The 24428-nt window shown below is 38.9% G+C and overlaps 1 protein-coding gene across 2 annotated transcripts in view; it reads right to left on the bottom strand.

Annotated features, from left to right (window-relative positions):
* Positions 1–24428, bottom strand: part of LYST (lysosomal trafficking regulator) — an 89397-nt gene that overhangs the window by 32183 nt on the left and 32786 nt on the right. Inside the window, exons 20-36 of one of the 2 annotated variants that reach the window (XM_063306540.1) lie at positions 23636–23834; positions 21099–21227; positions 19885–20515; positions 18817–18994; positions 15642–15811; positions 13250–13480; positions 11907–12073; positions 11653–11805; positions 11063–11254; positions 8981–9150; positions 8284–8490; positions 6615–6791; positions 5937–6013; positions 5052–5240; positions 4306–4451; positions 4127–4223; positions 3015–3076 (exon numbers count right to left, since the gene is read on the bottom strand). In XM_063306540.1, the coding sequence (XP_063162610.1) occupies positions 3015–3076; positions 4127–4223; positions 4306–4451; positions 5052–5240; positions 5937–6013; positions 6615–6791; positions 8284–8490; positions 8981–9150; positions 11063–11254; positions 11653–11805; positions 11907–12073; positions 13250–13480; positions 15642–15811; positions 18817–18994; positions 19885–20515; positions 21099–21227; positions 23636–23834 (3175 nt within the window). The remainder of the gene's footprint in view (positions 1–3014; positions 3077–4126; positions 4224–4305; positions 4452–5051; positions 5241–5936; positions 6014–6614; positions 6792–8283; positions 8491–8980; positions 9151–11062; positions 11255–11652; positions 11806–11906; positions 12074–13249; positions 13481–15641; positions 15812–18816; positions 18995–19884; positions 20516–21098; positions 21228–23635; positions 23835–24428) is intronic. The other variant, XM_063306552.1, reaches the window with a different exon arrangement.

Below are 24428 nucleotides of genomic sequence, written 5' to 3'. Positions count from 1 at the left end.
AGTCAGGAAATCAGAAGACGCTTAATCCTTGGGAGAAGAGCAATGACAAATCTCGATAAAATAGTTAAGAGCAGAGACATCACACTGACAACAAAGGTCCGCATAGTTAAAGCAATGGTGTTCCCTGTAGTAACATATGGCTGTGAGAGCTGGACCATAAGGAAGGCTGAGAGAAGGAAGATCAATGCTTTTGAACTGTGGTGTTGGAGGAAAATTCTGAGAGTGCCTTGGACTGCAAGAAGATCAAACCAGTCCATCCTCCAGGAAATAAAGCCAGACTGCTCACTTGAGGGAATGGTATTAAAGGCAAAACTGAAATACTTTGGCCACATAATGAGAAGACAGGACACCCTGGAGAAGATGCTGATGCTAGGGAGAGTGGAAGGCAAAAGGAAGAGGGGTCGACCAAGGGCAAGGTGGATGGATGATATTCTAGAGGTGATGAATTCGTCCCTGGGGGAGCTGGGGGTGTTGACGACCAACAGGAAGTTCTGGCGTGGGCTGGTCCATGAGGTCACGAAGAGTCGGAAGCGACTAAACAAATAAACAACAAACATGCTGTGTAGGGCTTTATAGATCACAACCAGCACCTTGAATAGCACCTGGAAGGATACTGGTAACCAGTGTAGCTCACAAAGCAGGGATATCACATGGGCATACAGAGGCATGCCCATCACTGCCCACACCACTGCATTTTGGACCAACAGAAGCTTTCAAGTGGTTTTCAAGGGCAACCCCATATAGAGCACATTGCAATCGTCAGGTAGTGAGGTGACCAGGGCACAAGTGACCAAAGGGCTTTCCAACCCAGGAAATGGTGCAATTGCTGCACCAGATGGAGTTGTACAAAGGTCTTCTTGGCCCCAGCTGCCACCTGCTTATTGAGTCAGATACAGCTGGATATCAATTATAAGTTGATGTAGTTGTTGAGCGAAAACATATCAATACTCTACAAAGTAACCTCAATACTCTAAGACAGAATTTTCACACAGCCAGTCTTAGCATGTTGGTTGCTTATATTCTTTTCTATATTATTGTCTTTTCATTTGTAAGCTGCCCAGAGTTGTTAAGGAGTCAGCCAGCCTTGAAATGTGATAAATTAATAAAAATAGAGTATATTGATAAGAAGAAAATCTCTCAACATCTTTAACAATACTTAAATGTCCACTATATTGGATATAGTAGGAACATAAACTGCATAGACCAGGATTAAGGAGATTCAAGCTCCCACCTGACCACAGAGCTCACTGGGTGACTTCTGACCAGTCATTCTTTCACAGTGTAAGCTGCTTCACAAGATTACTTATATGGGATAAAATGAAGAGAGACTAACCACAGGTAGTCCTTGATTTACAACGACAATTGGGACCAAAATTTCCATCACTAAGCAATGCAGTCGTAAAGCATAACCACATCTTAGTTATGGCAATGGCAATCCCTGCAGTCCTGGTTGCTGTCGTTAACTGAATCTCATGGTTAGGAGAGGCAACATCCTGCTGGCTTCCCACAACCAAAGTCAGTGGGGAAGCTGACAGGAAGTTGCAAGTCCCAGCACACAGGCAGGTAAGTGGAGCAGTGGGGGAGTGAGGGGATGTGTGGGGAGGGCGTGCAGGGGTGCACAGGGTGGCACCATGTGGTTTGTGAAGGGTGATTGGGGGTGTGGCACGTTTTGGGAAGCGTGCGCAAGAGATGCCACCTGGGTTGGGAAGGGTACATGGGGGTGCAGCACAGGCTGGGAAGGGGGTGCAGGGGTGGGCAAGAAGTGCCACCTGGGTCAAGGGGGTGTGCAGGGGTGCAGCGTGGGTTGGGAAGGGCACGTGAGTGTGCAGCGTGGGCTGGGAAGGGTGCGTGGGGGTGCAGCACATTTTGGGAAGGGTACACGAGAGGTGCCACTGAGGTCAAGGAGGGTGCCCAGGGGTGTGGTGTGGGTCAGGAAAGGTGTGTGGGGGTGCATGAGTGGCTGGTGCAAGCGCAGAGGGGCTGGGGAAGGTGCGCGGGTGGGTGATACTTACCCCAGTGACTTGCGACCTTCCCTGCCAATTTTCCCACTGACTTTCTGGCAAATGGCAATTACGTGATCATGGGGTGCTTGGCAACTGGTTGTAAGTGCGAACAGGTTGCCAAGCACCCAGATTGCAATCATGTGACGGTGGGGGCTTTGCAACGGCCATAACTTCATGGTCCCTTCATTCAGCATCATCCTAACTTTGAACCGTCGCTGAACAAATGCTCATAATGCTGCCATGAGCTTCCAGAGCAAGTAAGCAAACAAATGGAAACAAAGTATCACTCTACAAGAGAAGGCATTTTGCACTTCAGTTTTTGGATGGAGAGTCTGGTTCAGTTACTGCTGTCCATAAGTAAAGAAAAAGGCAATGAACAAAGAAGATAGAATGGCCTGGGTAATACAAAAGAGTGGAAGGTAGAAAGGAAAAAGATCACACAAATACCTAATCTACTAAAACAAGTCACACTTAAGCAGTTTGTACTTATTCCTTTGTTTGCCAACTATTCTCAGCTTCACTGACAAATCTGAAGCTTCAAATTTGCATATCTATAAAAAAGTATTGGTTAGCAGGTAGAAATAAAATTGTTCACTAAGTGCCAAATGAGACACAACATTAAAAGTGTGCTTAGTTTTCCCTTCTGAACAACAGCAACACTTCCCAGTCAGAAGTGAGACTACCATGTGGCATGCCTCAAAAAGGTCATCATCATCCCACTTTGGTCCTATTAAAAGTTCCTCTCCTCTGAAGCTTCTATTAAGACTGAGATGAAGGTGATTTTTTTGAAGGTAATGGAAAAATTCCTATAGGCCAAATTGTATCTTTGGATTAAATCACCTTTCCCATGCACTGCAGTAGGTATCCCTGGCTCCCTGGCTGTTGTTCAGAAGAAAACAGCTGGACTCGCTATTTTCCCAGATATCAAAGATGATCATCTCAAAATTGCTACCTTTACATAAAAGCCAGGTTGCCTGGTTAAGTGCACAGCTAAGGGGAAAAAAGATTTACCTAGTAGCAATTCGCCTGGAGTCTCTCTAGATGGGGCCACATTTATACATCTTCGATTAACTCTGCAAAGACATACAATAAAACATGACAAATTCATTTTATGAATATCTGAACCATTCTATTCTCAAAAAAAATGTCATGGCTTAATAACACTCATTATGTTTCATGGCTTTGATGCAACCCAAATATGTCTGAAAAAGACAAGCGAAATTAAACACTAATTTTCCCTCTTTACTCCAGTTCTGCTCCAGAGATGTCTAGAACCCTCTAAAATAGATCAACCCTAAGTCATGCCAGGAAGGAGAGTGAAGGCACATCCTGCAGCATAAATTAATTCCTGCTCGCTTAATCTTGGTTTCCACCCTTAATATATAAATTGTCTAATCTTTTTAGCTTTAACCAATTTTCTTGGTTGTGTTTTATTTACAGACAATAGATAATATTAGCTCAGGGAACAGAGAACTAAAGCAGACATTACATATATGTTTAATCATTATTACAATGCCAGAGTTACAGTAATTTAATAATTAACTATTTAACTATATACATCACAATTTAAGGACATATTCTTTCTAACATTTTATTTTTATAAAAGTATGTCTGTGTGTGTGTGAGTGTACACACACACACACATACATACAATAAGTTGGAAATGTACTAGTCAAAAATTTTAAGTACAGAATATTACAACCTTTGTTAAGTATATTACCCACTAAATCCTTTCAAATTCTTTTATTGTATTTAATATGTTTAGCAGGTTTAGGATGGGAGGAAATGTAAACAGTTAAGGCCAATGAGTGGTATTACCAGACACAGCTTAAATGCATAAAAATACACACAGGGACGATATGTAATTGGTAATAACTGAGCCCTCCTCTTGTCGATTAAGTTAGCCTGCCCTCCCCACCACCTGCTCCTCCATTTATGCATTCAACCATACACTCACATTTCTCTAAATCAATTCTGGCCTAATTTATGAGAAGCTTCCTAGTTACATACAGATGATCCTTAAGCACCACAGGCGTAAGTATTGATGAACCTGCATTGTGGGGGGTTTTTCCATAACCCCCCTCCCCCCCACTTCAAGCTTTTTACCTCTCATTAGAACTAACCTTATATGCTCACTGGCAGCTTTATCTTTCACTGTAGAAGAGTGAGATGAATGCGTTTTGTCTTCAAACAGGTAAGCCAGAGGGGGCTTAAGAACCTCTAATAAGAAGCAAAACAAAACTTTGTATTTTAAAATATTTTAGAGAAAGTAACTGGACTTGTAAAGAACATCGTAGGTTACCTTCCACTTTTTGTCTGTCTTTGAGGAGGTATTTATTTGGAATAGTTAAGTAGCACCTCTGCAAGCGGCGCCTCTCCCTGTTAGGTCCTTCGGTTGGGTCTAACTGCCAAGACGTTGGGTAGGAGGCCGGGTCATACCAAAGAGCCCTGTAGGTAGAAGCACTGGAATAAGGACCACACGCCATCTCGTGGCAGGTTTAAGACGGAGGTCCAGCACACCAAAAGTCTGTACCTTCCCAATTTCACTTCATGCATCAACAATTCGATTCTGATGTGCTTCAAAATATTGTGTGTACAATATACGATTATACTAAGCAGGGATAAGAAACAATCACGCACTTAGGAGAGTTAAAGCTGAAGACGATACTAAATTTGAAGCCTAAATAAATCAGCTTGATCTGGTGTTTCAGCAATGTATTAATTTGGAATGAGACATATGAGTTTTTTTATTTCACGTTTTACATTACTGTAACTTGCCCTGATTTTTAGGCCATACCAGAGGAAAAGCTATTTGGTTCGTAGCATTCTCATCCTATACTGATTTCCTAGAATTGCAGACTTTGCTTCTTTTAAGGGAAATAAAGGCAGAGTTTCAAGTGAACATTTGCAGCTATCCTTATGCAATGCAAATCTTAATGTGAATGCAAATTCTATTTCACAAATAGGAACAGCTATCTCGGATCTTTTTCTCATTAAGCAATAACAGCAGCCACTAATTTTTTGAAAGGTAGATAGGTAGTTGCTTACCTATCGTGTGTAAACTGCTGAATGAGCTCCTGCCAGTGTCTGCTGGCACTTAAGTCTGTCTTATACATCCCCCTGATGTGCTGAATCACCTTCTTTCTTTCCATTCCCTGGGATAGAGAGGCAGCCTGGGTGATGTCCCCTGCAATTTTAGAAATCTCCTTTGACTTTGCATCCAGGCGCTGAAACAGACTAAATGGAGATTCCAATTTAAAAGGATAGCATCTACATTAAGGAATAAATAAAGCAAGCACTATCCCAGTTTATAGCTGAGATTTTCCATTTATATGGAAGCTGAGTTTTTTCTGTTCTTCTCTTTCAGTTTAGCCCCACACGCATACACACATACCCCAAATGTCTCCTCTGAAGTTAAAGATTTTTTTCAGGTTAGAATTCAATATGGCTTTTAGGTTTCAGAAGAAACTTCCCAACTCGTGAGATAATGCTGGATATAACCATGATTTACTTCTATAGCATGTTGCCTTAAAGCTATCCTACTGTGGAAAAACTGGATAAAACCAGAAGACCTTTGATGCTAGGAAGAGCAGCCTTACACTGTTTCACACACACACACACGCTGTCCTGCAATGTATAATAATGAAGCACATGGCATTTTCTATGTTTTCCTTTCCATTCCGTTGCCAAGATGCACAGAGGTGAAGAAAAGCACAATGCAACAATATCATCTATTTTATGCTCTGTCAGTGTTTCTCAACCTTGGCAACTTGAAGATGGGTGGACTTCAACTTCCAGAATTCCCCAGCCGGCAAGGGTTGAGAAACACTGCTCTATGTTATAGGAGAGGAAACTAGACTGGTACCTGTCTTGAAGGCTTCATTGTTGGGGCAACATCTGTTTTTATTCTTAGTAAAAGCAGTAGCAACTTACGTTTGCCGGTTGTTGGCCATTATCTTTTCCCAAGCAGCTTTATTCACATCTTCTTCACCCACATATTTCTTATGGTCCTGATAAGCAGTTTAAAAACAGTGATTCTCTTTTTCAGCTATTTTCCTAATATTGCTGCAATATCAAGTACAGTATTTCCAATACTTTAATATTACTTACCTATTGCAGTCAAAGTTTCATTTAAAGATACATGCTTTTCTATTTTTGTTTGGTATATTATAATAATTTTAAGAAATACGTTTATCGAGACAGAGAAGCTACAATTTACAGTGAAGGCATTAATCATAGGCACATTGATAATTAATTCTTGCACTTCTGCATGCAATTTACCAATTATATGTACTTTTTGCAAATAATTTTCTTCAATTCATTTTCTTTAATTTTCCAAAAATATGTATTGTTGCGCAAATGCTTTCCTGGAATTTCGTTTTTACACACATTTCTTCTTGAGACATCTGTACTACATTAATTTGGAAAAAGGTGGATTTTGACAGATAACTAAATTTCAGTTTGCCTATTGATTTGAAAATACAAAGTTGCATAACTTTCTATTGAAATGGGAAAAGGCTGATGCCCCATCTGTAGTTTTGCAAATATGTTAATGATAAAAATGTCATCAAGTGAGATCAGTAAAGAAAGTGATTATATAGATTTACATACCTCTTTCATTGCTTTTATGAGGTCAGGCTTTGGTGGTGCATTGAGAGGAATGTATTTGTAACCACAAAGTTTTAATGTGTTCATGAATGCTCCAACCGATATCTGTTCTTCTTTTGTTAATTCATCTTTGTGATCATGCATTAATTCAAATAAGTAAAGTGACAGCTTAGGCCCATGCTGCAAGAATAATAATAATAAAAATAATATATACAATAATAGAACAGATACAAATTAAGGACTATAGAAAACATTCATGTAAAAATACTTATTTACATATTTTATAATGCACCAGCTTATTCAACAAGTTTATGCACTCAAGCAGATTTTGAAGCTTGTGCTGTTTGAACAACAGTTCCTCATGTAACATGATAAAGGGCTTTTAAGGTTGAAGGGACATGGATGGCCGATTTAACATATCGCTTGGTAATCTGCCATTCATAAAACTAGTGTCAAAAATCCCACTGAGAATGCATAATCTCCTTGGCATGCTTAAATGTCTTTACAAGCTATTATATAAGGTACTTTCAAAGAAGGCTCAAAAGAGAACCATACCACCAGTGGTGCAACTCAAGACAACTAAATATGGGCCTGGGCCTTTTTGTAACATGAGTTGGTTCTTTTACCAGATGTAACTACTAAAATGCTTCCTAAACAAAAGGCCACAGCTCAATGGCACAGCACAGCTTAAAAAAAACTTCAGAAAAAGAAAAAGAGCTTCCACTGTCGTTCAGGGCCAAGGGAAATGAGCTAAATGGGCCTATGGTCCGAGAGATTCTCCCTACTGCTGAGCTGAAGTGCTCTCAACCTGTCCTTGATCTGCCATGTCTTATCCCCACTGACAGTCTTGATTCTGCCTCTACTGCCTCCATCCCTAGTCACTGCCTTCAGTTGACTTCCCTCCAAGGACACTGGTGGCAAAGCCTAACAGAATGTACACACCTTGAGGCTGCCTTTGGAGAGTGTCAGAACAAGGGGGGAAACACAACTAAAACCAGTACAGCTAAGGATGACTTACGCCTGTTTACCTCATGAGCATAAGACAAAGGCATGTCATGGAGACTTGGCAGAAAAAAAAAACATTGCCATAATTAGTTGTAAGAGGGGAAAGCCCCTCATCTGTGCCTCAGCTACAGTATATCACATTTTGATCTGGAAAATAAGCAGCTGATACAGAACACTCAGTCACTCAGTATATAGCTCAAAAGGAATACTCTGTTATGAAATACCTGTATTATATGTTTGCTTCTAGGTCCAATCCAAGGCACTAATTTTAATCACAAAGGAACTTCATATTTTAAGCCCAATTACCTCAGGGAATAATTTCTCCCATGTGATTTCCTACTTCTTCCAAATTTTGACAATGTGGCTTTGGTTCAAAGTGCTGTCAGCTTACAGGGTAAAGTTGTCATCTATTAAGATCACATTTTTCTTGTAAATTCCTCTTATCAAGGTTTTATTGAATAAATAAAAAACTAAAGAAAGCCACCGGTAGGACTAGAAATCTAAAATGTCATTTCCCATACACACGACAGGCCATTAAGGAATGGCACCTCTCTCCATGGAGTTTTGACATTTTAACCATAATAGAACTTAAATAAGCTATCCAAATTCTTCAAAAAGCATTACAGCAATCTCCCTTCCGGCATTTAAAACATCCCAGAATTCTTACTTGCAAAGTTGTACTTAAACAGTCTCGCAAAATCTCTTGGTGGTTTATTTCATGTAAGAATTCCAAAGTGTCCTTTCTTTCTTGCAAAGAGCGTGCTGGAGACAAAGCATGCACAAGCAGTCGTCCAAGCTGCACTCGAAAAGTATCCTTACAAGACAAGAGAATTTTCTTCCACTGTTGCTTGGGGGTGCTTAACCTGGTAGTGCCCTAGGCATGAGAAAAGCTAAGTTATCTCCCAAGATTCTTCTTTCTCATCTAAGAACAAAACACATGACTAATACAAGACAAGCATTTGACTAAAACGAAGTATCCTTAATGGGTTTTTTAAAAATAACATTTAAGATAGTGCATCACACCATTGCTGGTGAACACAAACCATAAACTTTACTAAAATATCTGGAAGGATTCCAATCAACAAAAAACAGATTCTAATTAGATTGAAAAGTTAGAAAGTTGTAATTCTGTACAATCCATATAAAATAATGGGCAACATGTATATTGTTATTTACATTCTTATTCCCATTCAGAGCATACTGCACCTCAGACAGATATACTAATGCACTCTAACAGATATTCTATAGGTTAAAAGTGGTGTAGGAAAACCAAGAAGGAAGAAATATCTCTCTTCAATAAGGAATAAGACTGGATCAGGGGAACCGGTGAACATAAGGAGGTAATACAAAGCATGATCACTTACAACAGATAATCCAATTCCTTCAATCATTATTTTAAACATTTCCCTCAAGAAAGTGTTTTTTGGGGTAAGTTGCTTCTGTTCATCCTCCTTTTCAGTCTTGTCCATTTGGGAAAGTGAAGATCTATTCTGGAATGGAGCCTCAATCATTTCAAGGCAATTTTCAGAAAGGTCTGCAAATTTTAAAAAGGGTTATATTGTCAGATATAGCCAGTATAAGCCAGACTGTCCTGATCCAAGGCCACAGCCATCCTACTGTGGCACAAGTCACATGGCTGTTACACTACAGCAAATTACACTTTTGAATGTAATTGAATTGAATGTAATTGTATTGAATTTTATTCAATTCTTTATTTTAGGCTATTATTTTCATTGCCTTAAAAAATGAAAGTAGGCTAAGAAGAATTTGTGGTAATTAAAAGACATGTAAAAATATGTTAAAACATTGCTAAAATAATGCCAGCTGGCAAGGCAGGCAACATGTTATTTTTTCAATATCAAATTTTAAACTGTACCAATATATGCATTTAAATGCACAAACATTTCTAAATAAAGGATTTGGAATATTTTAAAAATACAGGGAAAAGAAAAACGAAGTGAAAATAAATGAAAATAAATATGGTGCTGCCAGGAGGAGTAATAGCACGTGCAGCAAGAGGCTCAATTATCTGAAAGCAAATCCTGGCCTTTATGTGTTCCCAACCCACATCAGTGATTGCCTCCAAGGACAGGGTGGGAACAAAGCCTGAAATGAAGAGCCCTGACACTAGGACGTAAGTTCAGGATCACTGATGAAATAACTTGGCCTGCTTAACTTAGGTCTCGCAGTGGTTTACATGCATAACAAATGTTAATGAGGCCAAGAAATCAAAGCCATTATGACTATTGTGCATGTATCTTGGCCACAAATATTAAGAGAAACAGGAAGAACAAAACAATGACCTGCTTTTAAATAGGAACAATATTTGTTTCCAAAGTTCTTTATATGGAATGAAGCTTGGAATGGTAGACTTGGGTTTGAGCAAAAATCTACTTGTTCAGCACTGCTTCCATGCCCTACTGTAATCTTTGTTGCTACTAAAAACTCTCCCTATCCCTGGGGGTGGTGGAGAAATGAATGGAAATTAAGCAGTATTTTGTGCAAAGAACAAATGATGAACTACAATATGAAAGCTAAAGCTTTCTATAATATCCAGAGGACATAACCTGGATTAGAAATGCCAAACTGTACAAATCTGGAAGTTCTAGAAAGTAGTATCCCAAACTAGCTACCATAAAGGGGGACTTGCCATTCACCTAACGCATGTCATGGATAGTCATTGCATTCAGTCACATAAAGACAAAGCTGGTGAGGGTGAAAGGCAAATAATTCATCCAAGAACCTAAATACAAGACCAAGGTATAATCAGAGCCTCCAAAATCATGTGTAATGTTTATATCCTTTCTTTCTAGACCTCCCCCAAACACATATAAATAAATGCACATTCACCTCCCTCCCTCAAGCAGGACACAGCATAGCCTACTAAATTCAGCAACTGACATCTCCATCTGAGCCTCAGTCTTACTCTCCTTCTGTTTCTAGTCACCTCCTACCCTCAGACTTGTCCACCCCATCATTGTCCCACTTTCTCTAGCTCCTCAGTCCATCCTTAGCCTTCCCTTATATGTCTAAGCCTCCTGGTTTACTAGGTGATAGAAATGGAATCTGATCTGTCTTTTATTTCCTAAGAATGCATCCATGTGAAATGCAGACATGCTGAAGAATTCAGATGACAGGCAATTCAAAGCCATCACTTTAAAGCACTCTTGCCCACATTTTTTTTAATTAAAAGCAATAGCCAGGACATGCAAAACACCCTGTCACACAACTTTCCAACATTACAATGGACCATAACCTGCATAATCATTCTTCAGGGCAACTTTTAATATATTATTTAGTAAATAATTACAATATAGGATTCTTTCTGCTATACCTTGACATCTTGCTCAAGAGATGTGCCTTAATGCATTCCAAAGATTCATTAAGAAAGCTGATATTAGCACACTGGATTGATTTTAATAAAAATGTTGAAAGAATATTATTACCTTGATACATGAATCTATTGGTTGTTAGTACAGTAATCCTCTGTAACCTCTGTATAAGCTCTGCTTCAGTGGCACAAACAGAGCTGTCTTGACTCATTCTACGCTGCATCATAAAATTCAGTTCCTCACTTGCAATTGTACGCATTCTCATTAGCAATGTCTCAAAGTGAGCAATAGAAAATGTTCTAGGTGCTTCAAAAATGAAAAAGAAATATCAGTAAAACTCTGATAAACCCCTTGATGAAGTTTTAAATTGCAAATATTAAGTGTCCACAGTATTAGTGTTGACAGTGGGAGAAAAAGTTGTTGATTAATTTTCTTTTGACAAGGACCTTTATGTAAGGCAGAATTATTTAACAAAATGAATTAAAGGATAAAAACAGGTCAAGAGATTCTGCTCATATACTTGACATAATATCAAAGAAATATGTTGATCATACTTTGTTCTAAATACATATTTATACCTTTATTTTAATCATCTTCAATAATTAAACCTTTAACAAACATTGCACACTTCACCACAGAACAATAAGTAAACAAATGATAGTCAAAAGCTGCTCAGTTCAAAAAACTGGTTTTTCATTACTCACCAGCAATGCTTTTACGTTTTTGAAATACAGCCTGATGGTCTGCAACTGATAAATGGAATGAGTTGCTTAAATTCTCTGAATCTTGATTTCCTACAGTTTTGATATACTTTACAGCTGATTGTAGGACTAAGAATTGCAAACTAACTGCCATTTCTGAAAGCAACAGAGATGAAATAAACAAGCAGTCATTTCTTCAGATTATTCCAAAGATTAAATTCAAGCAGGTCATTCACACAAAGGAATTTGAGGCTTACTCTGTGTTCTTTCATTCTTGCTCATCTGCAGATGTGCAAGTAACACCATGAGATCTTCAATAATCCGAAAATATTGTGATCCTGAACAACTGCAGGCATGGATTGTCACTGCTGCAAGTAGCTGCTGTATATCACACACAAGTAATGTGGAGTCATCTGAGAGAATGCTGTGGAAAAGGTGAAATCAATTAATTAAATCCCATATTTTAGTTGCATATCCAAGGTCAACTGATCCAACTCTAGTTCATTCCAATGACTTACTGGACAATTCCTAACATTTCCTTTAAAACTACGTATCTCTTACAAGCTGTACACTTTCTGAAAAGGATTCATGAACTATAAGCACCTGCCTAGCTCTGAGCTATTTTTAGCAACATCATTCAAAGTTATGTAATATGTAATACGGTATTTAAGCAATGCCAACATGTTCAAAGGATCTGTCCAATCCAACGTAGCTCACTCCCTTTGGAAAATGGGGGGTTTACTAGGCCCATATTTTAGGAATGGGAACGTTTTATTTTATATGAAATGTGGCTTCAGTAATCAAACCCAGCTGCATGTAATTATGATTACAAACATGTTGGCATTTAAAAACATAGTTCTTATATTTTATTTATTTACTTATATTTTTTCTGTTATTTAAAAGCAAAATAAATAAATAAATGTTCTAGGACATTATTTGATCCTAGATTATTAGAAGTAAAAGGAAGGAATATAAACTTGGTTTATTTGATCAAGGCTGAAATAGATATGTTGTCATCTCTGGTAACCTTTACTGTACTTTTGCTGATGTCAGGTCTGAAATGACGAGGCTTTATGAATTTGTTCATAGATAAGAGATGGGATATAGCAAGAAGAGATCATTTGTTGTATTTTAAGAGAAAGTGATAAGTTATTAGTTGTTTATAGAAGTTGTTTATACTTGTTGTGATCCCCCTTCATCACATCATGTGATGAAGGGGAAAGTTATTTTCTTTATATATTTTTCTTTTTCTTTACTATTTCCATATTTTTTCTTTCTTTTCTAACTTTCTATTTTTTCTTTTTATTCTTTTATTTTTTAGTTTGTATTAATTTTTATTGTTGTAATTGTAATCTTTAATAAAATTACTTTAAAAAAAAGATGACATTTCTTTAATGGGACCTAGAGTGTACCCATTCTGCCTGAATCCACCAAAGACAGCCAATCCCTCAAATAGCCAGGCCTATGCCACGAAGGGCTTTATTTCTCTTCCTGCAATTCACACCATTCCATGGAAGCCTCCTCCTTGCATGATAATCTCAGAAGTAATCTAAATTATCTCATTGTTCTAAAACAGAAGAAAATTAATGATGCCACTTACTTGGCTTCGAGTCCATTAAGGGTTGCTAAAGTATTACAGAGCACATACAACAAGCCGTTATCCAGCAGCATGTCTGCCATTTTAGAACAAGAATTTATGATTTGCAGCAGGAAACAAAAGGAGTTGTGCAACAGGATGCAATCATGGAGGGAATTCTCAATAAGGCCCAGAACAGGAATTATACACCACTTTTGAAAAAGTCCAGCGTTTTTTACATCTTCTAGATCAAAGCTATAAAAACAATAATAATGCAGTCTTAAACTCAGAGCAGCAAGAATGCTTATAAAACAGAAATATTGAGTATTGCTACTGGCAGTAAGAAACACAACTATAAACATGAATTTATCAATTCATATGTCATAACTTCTGTTCAATCATAACAAGTTGTGTGGATAAATGGAACCTTTAGCAGTAAATAACATCACAACACGACTCACTACATTACTCTTAATTATTTATTTTGCTACCACAGCAAGTTTTAGGATTTAATTCAGCTTCTATATTATCATAGGCGATAGGATGACTAATAGCCTAGAAATGCTAATGAAAGTGCTATTAGCATAAAAATGAAGTAATATATATAAAATATATTGGCCATGAATAGAGGCTTGGATATGTTGCACTGAACAATACTGAAATAATACAATTATGAATAACAAACCGCCCTTCTTTCTTTCTTTCTTTCTTTCTTTTCTTTCTTTCTTTCTTTCTTTCCTTCTTTCAGTGCCTTAAAAGCCAGGATAGTCTAATGACATTCTATGAGTTTGCTCAATTCTTCCTCCCTTTTGTATACAAAACTAGGAATGTTAGACGCTATCATATTATTTGCAAGATCTCAAAGATTACCTCTCTTTCTATTAATATGGAAGCTACTAAGGAAAAGTATCACCTCTCAATGTTTTTGGCTTATAAAGAATTACCTCAAGAGCAAATTCACTCTGAAACAAACTCATTCAAGAAAATGCCAATAATTGAAGCCAAAATAGCACCAAATAAATAACTATGTAGGTAAGAATTATGTTCTACCCCTCTTCCGGCATTTCCCATTGGGAAAGAAAAAGAGAAAAAGAGAAAAAGAGAATAAAATAAAAGGAAAAAAATAGGAGTAAAATAAATAAACAGTCAAACAAACAAACAAGCAAAAATAGGAAATAAGATTACAATTGCTGCCTTATATTTTTTCCAGTACAAGAAGACACCTTATTAATCTTCTGCTGTTTCATAGTAAGTGGTGAATAACCTGCAGACTGCAACTCCATGCAGTCCCCGATCCTGCTTTTGCAAACTTCAGAATCCTCCATGTTTATATCATTGAAATTCAGGGTCAAAATTGAACTGAACTCCCCCTCACTCTAAATGCTTAAAAGTCAATTATTATTTGTCTTCAAATTTCCAGTCATGAAATACTCTGTGAATCTTCTGAATTCAGAAGTGAATCTTCTGAAAAATAAATGGTTCATGGTGTTCTAGACATAGTCTGGCTCTGAAACCAGACCGTGCCCAGAAGATCAAATTCTGTAAGATTTACTTCCAGAAAATAACCAACAAGCCCTGGATTGTCCAGATAGCACATTTCAGAAGAAATGGAACATTCCATGACTGGAACATATAGTTTTGCACAACCTTGCCAAATATTGCTGGAGTGTACCAGTAATGTTATCAGTCAAATATCCTACAGACCTCAGAGGTGGAAAAGAATTAAAAAATGAAGCCTATGAAATACAAATGTTACCCACTTCATACCTAACAGATGCAAATATTCTTTCCTTGGTGTAAGCCAGGAGGAACAGTTTTTAGAGTTATCTATCCGAACACGAGAATGTAGCAGTCTAAGCTAAGGGCATAGGCCTTGACTATTAATTTAAGGCCCAACGAAATGTGTTGCTAAAGGCAAAAAAGCTTTGCTCTGTAAGTAACAGCTGAGAATAGAATGGAAGATCTCTTCATATTGAATACTGTTTAAATTCTATATGGAGGAAATCCATGAACAGCAAATAAAATATCAAAAATCAAAGGCAAAATCAGAGCAAAGTTCAAAAGCACTATGGGAACTGGAATTTTGAAGAATAGCTTACAGCATAAATTGATTTTTTAATGGAATTCTGCAAACAGATCCAGGCATTTTGCAAACAATACATCCTGAATACCAGAGACCTATTTAAAACTTCAAAAAGGCATTTGGGGATGAGTAAGGCCATGCTATCCTCAAAGGGTGGCATATTGCTGTTTATAATTGTATTAATTATAATTTAATAATTAATTAAATTATTCAGAATCTCCAGAAATTGAGCTGCATAAACTAATAGGTAATAGGTTTACAGCACTTTACCAAATCTTTATTTCTGCTAAAAATGCATTATCTATCAAAAGAGGGGGGAAAAGCTGTAGTTACTCTTCATCCAGGCCAACTGATCGACCAAAAAGCATTTCTACAAAGCATTCCATAAGTTCCTTAGTTCCTTGGTGAAGATACAGCTGATTTGCTAACAAGGAGAAACCTCGATTCTTCAAGAACTTCTCCTTTTGTTCTCTAGTTGCTCTGTTGAAATAGGTGTTCAAAAGCTAGAGAAAAAAAAGAAAGAAAGATTCGGAGTTTGTAACGTGTTCTGAGTTTTCGTACAGGATTTGTATTGTCCCACTGCTAGTATACCATTACTGTACATTATTTGTAAAGCTTTCAAGCATTACTTAACTTTCATAAAATACTTTATTAAATTAAATACTCGAAGAAATATACAGGCAAAAGGAAACCCCACCCCAAACTGTTTTTATATATCATTAGTAATAGGGGAGCTTATCATGCACCCTGAATAGGTTTATATTACAGACACATTAACTTGCCCTCTGATCTTTTAAAATATTGCATATTGCCTTCCCCAGATAAGAAAAAATAATCAAGTCCGCTGGATACAATACTGTGAAAACTTTAACTTTATAAAAGTCCTGGTTACCAACATTAAGCAAGGACCACACAGGTCATTAAGTGAGAATCTCACATGATTGCGACTTCCACATTTCTGCTGGCTTCCCCATTGACTTTGCTTGTGGGAAGCTGGCAGGGAAGGTGTAATGGTATGTGGGAATGACCTTGGGAGACGGGGGGGCAGGGGGAAGAGATGCTGCCTAGGGAATGATCAGATAAGAGAAGGCGTAGCCCACTGCTGCATTAAGGACAGAGAAAGAAACTCAGAAAGGAACCTCCCTAACTTATCAGGCTGTAAAAGAGACAGCGGGAGATTTGTACTTTCAGACTTGCAAGATTCTGTTAATGTAGCTTTACAATAAAGTAGAATTAGCTCATTTGGTTGTGTTTCCTGTCTGGTCTGCCTGGGAAGGCTGACATCGGGTCACAAATCGCGATCTTGTGACTGTGGGATGCTACGATGGTCAGAAGTCTGGGCCGGTTGCTGAGCACATGGATTGTGATCACATGACTGTGGAGGTGCTACCACAGCTGGAACTGCAAGGATCAGTCACAATTACCACTCATTCAGCACCATCGCAAGTTTGAATGGTCGCTGAGCAAGTGGTCATTAAACAAGGATCACTTCTTATTTAATGTGAATAAAACTGCTTCACTGAATGAAACATATAACATATTCCAGTCCCTGATTATTGTAAACAGTTTCAGTGAAGCAGATTAAGAAACATGCAGTTTTAATATGCCATTTCTATCACTGGCCACATAAATACCTCTAATTTCAAGTAATTCAGAAACTAGCCCCCTTCTTGTAATAGTTTTTAAACACGAATATTCTATGTAACTAGGAAGGCTGATAAGAACTGATACCATTTCCTATTCTTGTCCCACTCCAACAATACTGCAGCATTAACATTGTTATTTTTCCACTCTTATTGTGTCCACAGATAGCTGCTCAGCCACTCTGTTTAAGTGACTTGGTTCTTGCTAGGGAGGGATGAATTGCAGTATCATCTGAAGGATTGCTGGTGAGGAATATTCTATCTGGCAGATAAAGTTGCTCATATTCACTTGGAGTTGGGCAATTCCTGTTGAGGTAACTGAGGCAAAGTCTTGTGTGGTTAGTGTGGATGAGTTTGAACCTGCCACTCCTGAGTAAGAGGACAGAGTACTTGGGGCTACAAACCTGACCAACTGCTTATTTGATCCATGCCCCTCCTGGCTAGCGAAGGCGACCTAGGAAGTGACATGTGGCTAAGTACATGCAGGAGCGTTAAGTCTTTGAGGGAGGATGCAGGTTTCAATCTGCCTTGAAAGAGGCAGTGGAGCACCATCTCCTCAAGAAATTATTGCTAGACGCAACAATTCTGGACAATTTTTGTCCTGTCTCCAACCTTCCCTTCTAGGGAAGTTGTTGAGAAGGTGGTTTGGCTGTGACTCCCGAAGGCCCTGAAGGAAATGGATTATCTAGACCCTTTTCAGTTGGGTTTTAGACCAGGGCACAGTACAGAGTGATCACATTTGTTGATGATCCCTGGCAGAGCCAGGACAGGGTGGTGTTACCACAGATCGTGGTATTCTGCTAGACCACCTATGAGGGTTAGGAGTGGGGGGTAGTGTAAGCAGAGGGGAGAAACTAGCCCCTGATATGTGGGTGCTGCAGGCTCAATGCTTTGCCCTTCCTGCTTAAAAACTACATGAGACTGCTAGGAAAGTTTATCTGTTGGTTTGGGATCAGGTATCATCAGTTATATAACTCAACCCCCAGCCAACTTAGTGATGCTGTCAAGGTCTTGTCCTCGTGTTTCAAGGCTGTGAGGATAGGAGAAACAGATTCAGGATCAACCCTACCAAGACTGTTATTGTGGATATTTAGCCACCTGATCCCAGAGAACCTCCATCTTTAGTTCTGGATGAGATAGCACTTCCCAATTCAGAATTGTGTGCAGCCCAGATTCACAGCTCCCGTTTGAAAAGAAAGTGGCAGCTATGGCTAGGAAAGTCATTGCATAACTCAGAAACTTCAGCTGATCTAATTCATGGTGCTGGTTATCACCTATAAAGACTTTAATGGCTTAGAAACTGGCTATCAGAGGTAGCTTCTGCCTATCTTGTTGAATCAGACATTGTTGGCATGCTCTGGGTCCCATCAGACAAACATTGCCATCTGATGGGACTCAAGAAACAGGCATTCTTTATCACTATGCCTGCCCTCTGAAAGAGCACTTCCTCAGATTCAGATGGCTCCTTCATTTAAAAGGTTGCTAGAAACATGGCTTTTCCCCAGGCCTTCGTTAGGGTGGGTAGTGAGCCTCTCATAGGCATTTCTTTGTTGTGTTTGTTCTGGATATCTTTTTTCTCTTTTCTGCTTCATTTATGGTTTTTGTATTATTTTTATTGTTGTAAGACACCCAGATTCATCATGGAATCAGGTGATCTTATGGGAGGGAGGGAGGGAGGAAATATTTTCTGGACCAATGCATTTCATCAATGATGGATATTTCTTTTTTTATATATGATTCGCTTCAGTGGATGTTCCGAATTTCTATTTCAATGGGATGTCCTTCCTTTCTTAATTATTTTAATACAGATTTTTCTCTCTACCCATTTCTCTCATTCATACACTCACTCACACATAGGCCCTTACTTTAATGACTCCTTGCTGAATGAGAGTAGATGGATGGTTCACAAGAACTATGAGAATGTCTGGCTGAATCAGCTTGTCCAATACATCTGGAAGCATGACATCTGGCAAAATTAAAAGAATTCTTCGCAGAAGGTGATAAAGACCATGGCATATGAGTACGAGACAATCTTCTGTTGATCTGATGAAAATAAAACCCTGTATTTTTAGGATATCCTATACTGTTGTATAATGAAAGGAGACTGCATCTACCAGACAGATTTGAGAAAGGGGAGAATACCACAGCCTGAACCAGGCCATTTCTTCCATATTTTTACCATAACACAACCTTTCAATAGCACATGGCACGCCAAGGCTTGTACTATAGTCTCTCAGTCAGCCCTTATTACCACTAACAATCAGCAAAAATTAAATAACAGAAGCACAGTAAAATCCTAAACACTGATGCCATTATTAAGCAGAGTTATCGTACCACTTAATCAATTTAAAAATTCACTGAACCAAAGAATTCAATTTGAAGTATATGCTGTCAGTTGTCACACAGAATACAGTTGCACTGTATGATGTACTACTATCTTAGTTGTACCTAGGCAAGAAACTAGAAACATTCTTGCCAGGGACATTTTTTACTGGTGTCTGCAGAGAGGAAGAATTCATGTTCTGTTTGTTTTAACATAGCATTTATTATTAATGTTTAATTTATATTTCTGTTCTACTCTCAATAGAAGCCAGTCTGGTGTAGTGGTTAAGGTACCAAGCAAGAATCCGGGAGACTGTGAGTTCTAGTCCCGCTTAAGGCACAAAGCCAGCTGGGTTACCTTGGGCCAGTCACTCTCTCTCAGCTCTAGGAAGCAGGCAGTGCTAAACCACTTCCAAAATCTTGCCAAGAAAACTGCAGGAACTTTTCCAGGCAGTCACCAGGAGTCAACACTGTCTTGAAGGCGCGCGCACACACACACACACACACACACACACACACAAAACCCTACTCCAATACGATCTTCATCAAGTACCTAAAATATAGTATCATAAATGTGCAAAGTGTTCCAGAGCACAGCAGCCACCACTTACCTATTGGACATGCTTTCGAATTTTAGTGGAGCCCATGTGTTAGCTGAAGAAAAGGTGAGATGTTCCCAATCTTCTGAAGGCACATTCTTACAGCTTGGCCACCGAGCAATAGTAGCTCCACTGTGAATGGAGAAGGCTAATCCCAACCCTGCAAAATTGCCATGGCTTTTCTGTATAGGAGACAATCCCTTCAGATTGTCAGGCCGCTTCAGAGATAACTCAGGAATAACATCATCTTCACTATGTTTCACTCCTGGGATTGTTTCATGGTTCTCAGAGGTTTTATCTAACAATTCTACCTCTTCTCTTGAAATACCCAGTGTCTCAGCAGGTGTTACTTCTTCCAAGCCTACAACTGTTTTTGCAGATTCACAACTACTAATGAAATGCTCCTCCTGAATCCTTTTAAAGGCTTCTGGGTGCTTTACCAAACTGCTTTTCTGCAGTGGCTCAATTCCATTAGGCTCTGTAACTTCATGAAGATTCTCAGCACTCCTGCCTATATTCCTAAAGAAACCTCCTTGATGCATTCTGGGAGAGGATGCAGGAGTTGATGGTAAGCTTTTACAGAGCCTTTCAGGTACCCGATGAACTGTTTTTTGTGAGTTGCTTGCTTCAGAAGAATCATTTCCTGAGAAAACAGATATGCCAAATACTTTTCACTTTTTTTCCAATGGTTCTTAACAAATATGACTGTAATGAAACAAGTATATTTTCTAATTCTGTTCCTGCACCAAATCTGTAAAGCACTTTCAGGGAAACTCTAAGCACACTTTGACTTTTACAGTCTTCCTTGTCAACAAGTATTTCCACGTGGTTCATTCATCACCCTGCTTTCAATTTAATCCAATCCTTACAAGGGCAAAATACTGTATCCTGAGACAATAAAAGACAATGTACATCTCTGAGTTAATGACAAGAGCTCCTATGCCTCCTGAAGTCTATTTCCAGCTCCTCCTGCTGCCAGTCTTTACAAAGAGCCTAGCTACTTTTTTGACAACACTAAAGCCATCTCCTATAAGAAGCTAAGTTGCAATGTCAACTCCACACTTGCTTCCTAACATGAGTCAGGAAGAGTAAGTATATTGATTTCACCAATACAACCTGGATCAATGTGCATTTCTCCTTTCAAATCTCTGTGTTCAGTTTTAACTACTGTAATACAGATAATGTTCCAATGATTAAATCAATGCATATTATTATTGGTTACTTACCTTGTCGGACAGCAGAAAATCTAGCTGGGCTCATCCTAGCCAAAGCTGGACTGTCAACAGATTTTCCACCACTACTGGAATTCCTCATATACATGATGGATTGAACCTTCTCTTGAAAAATGTTGCCATCTAGAAAACGCAAACAGTGTGAGTTAACACCGCAGATGATTTCACTCTTAGAGATAAAATTAAAGACATAGAAGCTTAGACTATGAACTACACTTGTAAATATAATCCTAATTCAACAGTTATCCATCAAAGTCCTCTTGAACAAACCTGTAACATTTCTTTACTTCTGCTGACACTGATCCTAAAAAGGAACAAAACATATGTGTCCTTTGCTCTAAGACACGGGAAGAAGCCAGAGATGTGCAATGCAGTCATATGCATATTTGCTCAGAAGTACGAGTTCAGTGACGTATATTAGCTATGGAAAGAATTGCACCTCAATATCTGTCTACACAGTAAATAGCTTTAATTTCCAAGCCTAAGAACACCAGAAATAAACTGCTGGGCTCACTGAGACTTTAATAAATATGCTCAGCTATTTAAAGCTGTAAAAGGGGAGCTATGTCGGGCAGTTCATTGTTTTTGCTCTTGAAATTAGTGGTAAAGTGCCTGAGGATGAGAAAGGACACCCGTGGAAATTTTACTATTAATTTCAATAGCAAAAACTTACTACCAGCAATATACAATATTTATTCATTCATTCATTTGATTTCTATAGCCGCCCATCTCAGCAAGGGACTCTGGGCAGCTGACAACAATAAAGCCATAAAACAATTAAAACAATTACAATTAAAACAGTTAAAATATAAAATAAATACAAAATAAATATACATGGCTGCCAAGTGAGCAATGCATGGATATTAATACAGCCAAGAGACGGGACCATCCACACGCTCAAGGCCCCAGGCCCGGGCACAAAGCCAGGTCTTTTCGGCCTTACGAAAGGCCAACAGGGCCAGGGACATCCTAATTTCTGGAGGGAGGATGTTCCAGAGGGCAGGCGCTACGAAGGAGAAGGCACACCTTCTAGTTCCTGCCAGCCGACACTCCCTGGCTGATGGGACCCGCAGCATACCCAACCTACTAGATCGAATTGGATGGGCAGAAACAACTGGGAGAAGGCGGTCCCTTAGGTAACCCGGCCCCAAGCCATGAAGGGCTTTAAAGGTGACAACCAGCACCTTGAATTGCACCCAGAAGCATACTGGCAACCAATGCAGCTCACGTAGCAGTGGTGTTACATGTGTTGAGTACCCAACACCATTTACTATCTGTGCAGCTGCATTCTGCACCAGTTGAAGCTTCCGAATGCTCTTCAAGGGCAGCCCCATGTAGAGCGCATTACAGTAGTCCAGACGGGAGGTCACAAGGGCATGAGTGACTGTGAGCAAAGCCTCTCAGTCTAGGAATGGGCGCAGCTGGCGCACAACCCAAAGGTGTGCAAAGGCCCTCCTAGCCACGGCTACCACCTGCTCTTCAAGCAGGAGCCGTGAGTCTATGAGGACCCCCAGACTGCGCACCGGGTATGTCTGGGGCAGTGCAACCCCATCCAAGACCAGAGGTGGAAAAACCTCAGCACCGGGAGGCCCACAAACCCAAAGCCACTCAGTCTTGCTTGGGTTGGGTCGAAGCCCATTGCACCCCATCCAGGCCCTCACAGCCTCCAGGCACTGGGTCAGGACATCCACAGCATCACTCAGGTGGTCTGGGGTAGAGATATAAAGCTGCGTATCATCAGCATATAAATGTACACGGGGGCTATAGCTCCTCCATTTAATCAGGAAGCTTTGGAAGTTCCTTCTATATGCTGAAGAGCTAACAAGGCTGTTTGGAGTGATGCCAAGTAAGCATTTGAGAAGATGAGAATGAACAGCTTTTCAGCAATATTTCACATGAACATAAGGGCCCTTGCACAATAATCCACCAAGAAGCTTTATGATCATATTAAGGCTACAAGAAGGCCATTCTGTATAGGAAGTTGTAACTCGTATCAGCTGGCTATAAATGACTGACATTAGCATGAACTTTTATTGAAAAGATTCTTGGTGATAAAATGTCATGTCACAGCTACTCTTCAACAATACTTCACTTTCACTAAATCATTCCTTTTAGTTTTTTCAAATTACATATCTTTTTTTCCCTAATACAATGAATTCAATATTGTAAGAGCCCCAACATTTAACATAATAGAGCTAAATAAAAATACAATGAGAAGGTCTGGGAGGAATAAATCAAAGCAGAGGTTATAGAATGACTGAGATGGGGGAGTAGAATAAAATATTATTGGGAATAGTTCCACTACTTAGGGTAGTGACCTATTACTGTCTTCCTCAGTGGAACAGCATCCATCTATACAATAGATTCCCGGAGACTTTTCTACCTCAAAAATGCCCTGAAGGGTTGGAAGACTTGCCAGATCAGATTTTGTAAAGGAGGGGGAAAAGAGTTCTGTTGGGTGTCTGAAAGCCTCCTACTGCAAAATTAATTTGTTATTTCCTGACTCATATCAAATGAAATATTTCATCTACCTATATGCAAAGTAAAATAGAAGTCTCTGGGATTGTGACAAACATATGTGTTGGTAGCAGGGTGAACTGCTACAAGGAAATTGAAGATCAGTGTCAGCAGTTCCAAATCTGGTGGACATCCAAGCACTTCTTCAATTATTTTCACAAATGATTTGCAAACTTCTGAAGGAATAGATGTGAAATGTTCTTCTTTGTGCTCCTGGGAAAGAAAAATATAGGCAAAAAAACCCTGAAAATAGCTTCCTACAAAGTTAGTATTCCACTTTATAGTTTATCCAAAGATAACTCAGAGAAAAATATTGTACATGATGCAAGTGTTTTCCTTAACTTTATGTTCTGCTTATATTCGTTGAAAATATGTATGTAGAGAACAAGACATGTTACAACATTATGCACAGCTACTGTTACTATACACCTTTCCCTGAAAAGGGTAAGAAACTTTCAAGTGAATATGTTTTTCTATTTAGGATATTGGATTAGATCCTCTTGCCAATTCTAAATCCAGATCTATAAGGTAATCTATATGGTAATTTGATAGCAATCCCAATCCTCAACAATTATGGCTCAGTATTACCTGACAACTCACTGCACATGTGTAGCAGAAAGCTCTATTTTAAGCTTTCTATTTTTTCACTGTTCCAAAAAAACTAGGATCAAAGAATTGGATATAAATATAAACTAATTATTACTGGGCTTTTGTGAAGCTGATTCCAGTGAGATCTGAGGGACCAAAGGACATGCAAAGCTGAAAGCCCTTCGAGGTTCTTGCCGTCCACCTTCATGATGCTGTGCC

The sequence above is a fragment of the Candoia aspera genome, chromosome 1 (assembly GCF_035149785.1).
Source record: "Candoia aspera isolate rCanAsp1 chromosome 1, rCanAsp1.hap2, whole genome shotgun sequence".
NCBI lineage: Eukaryota > Metazoa > Chordata > Lepidosauria > Squamata > Boidae > Candoia > Candoia aspera.
This window is presented reverse-complemented; position numbering and strand designations above follow the sequence as displayed.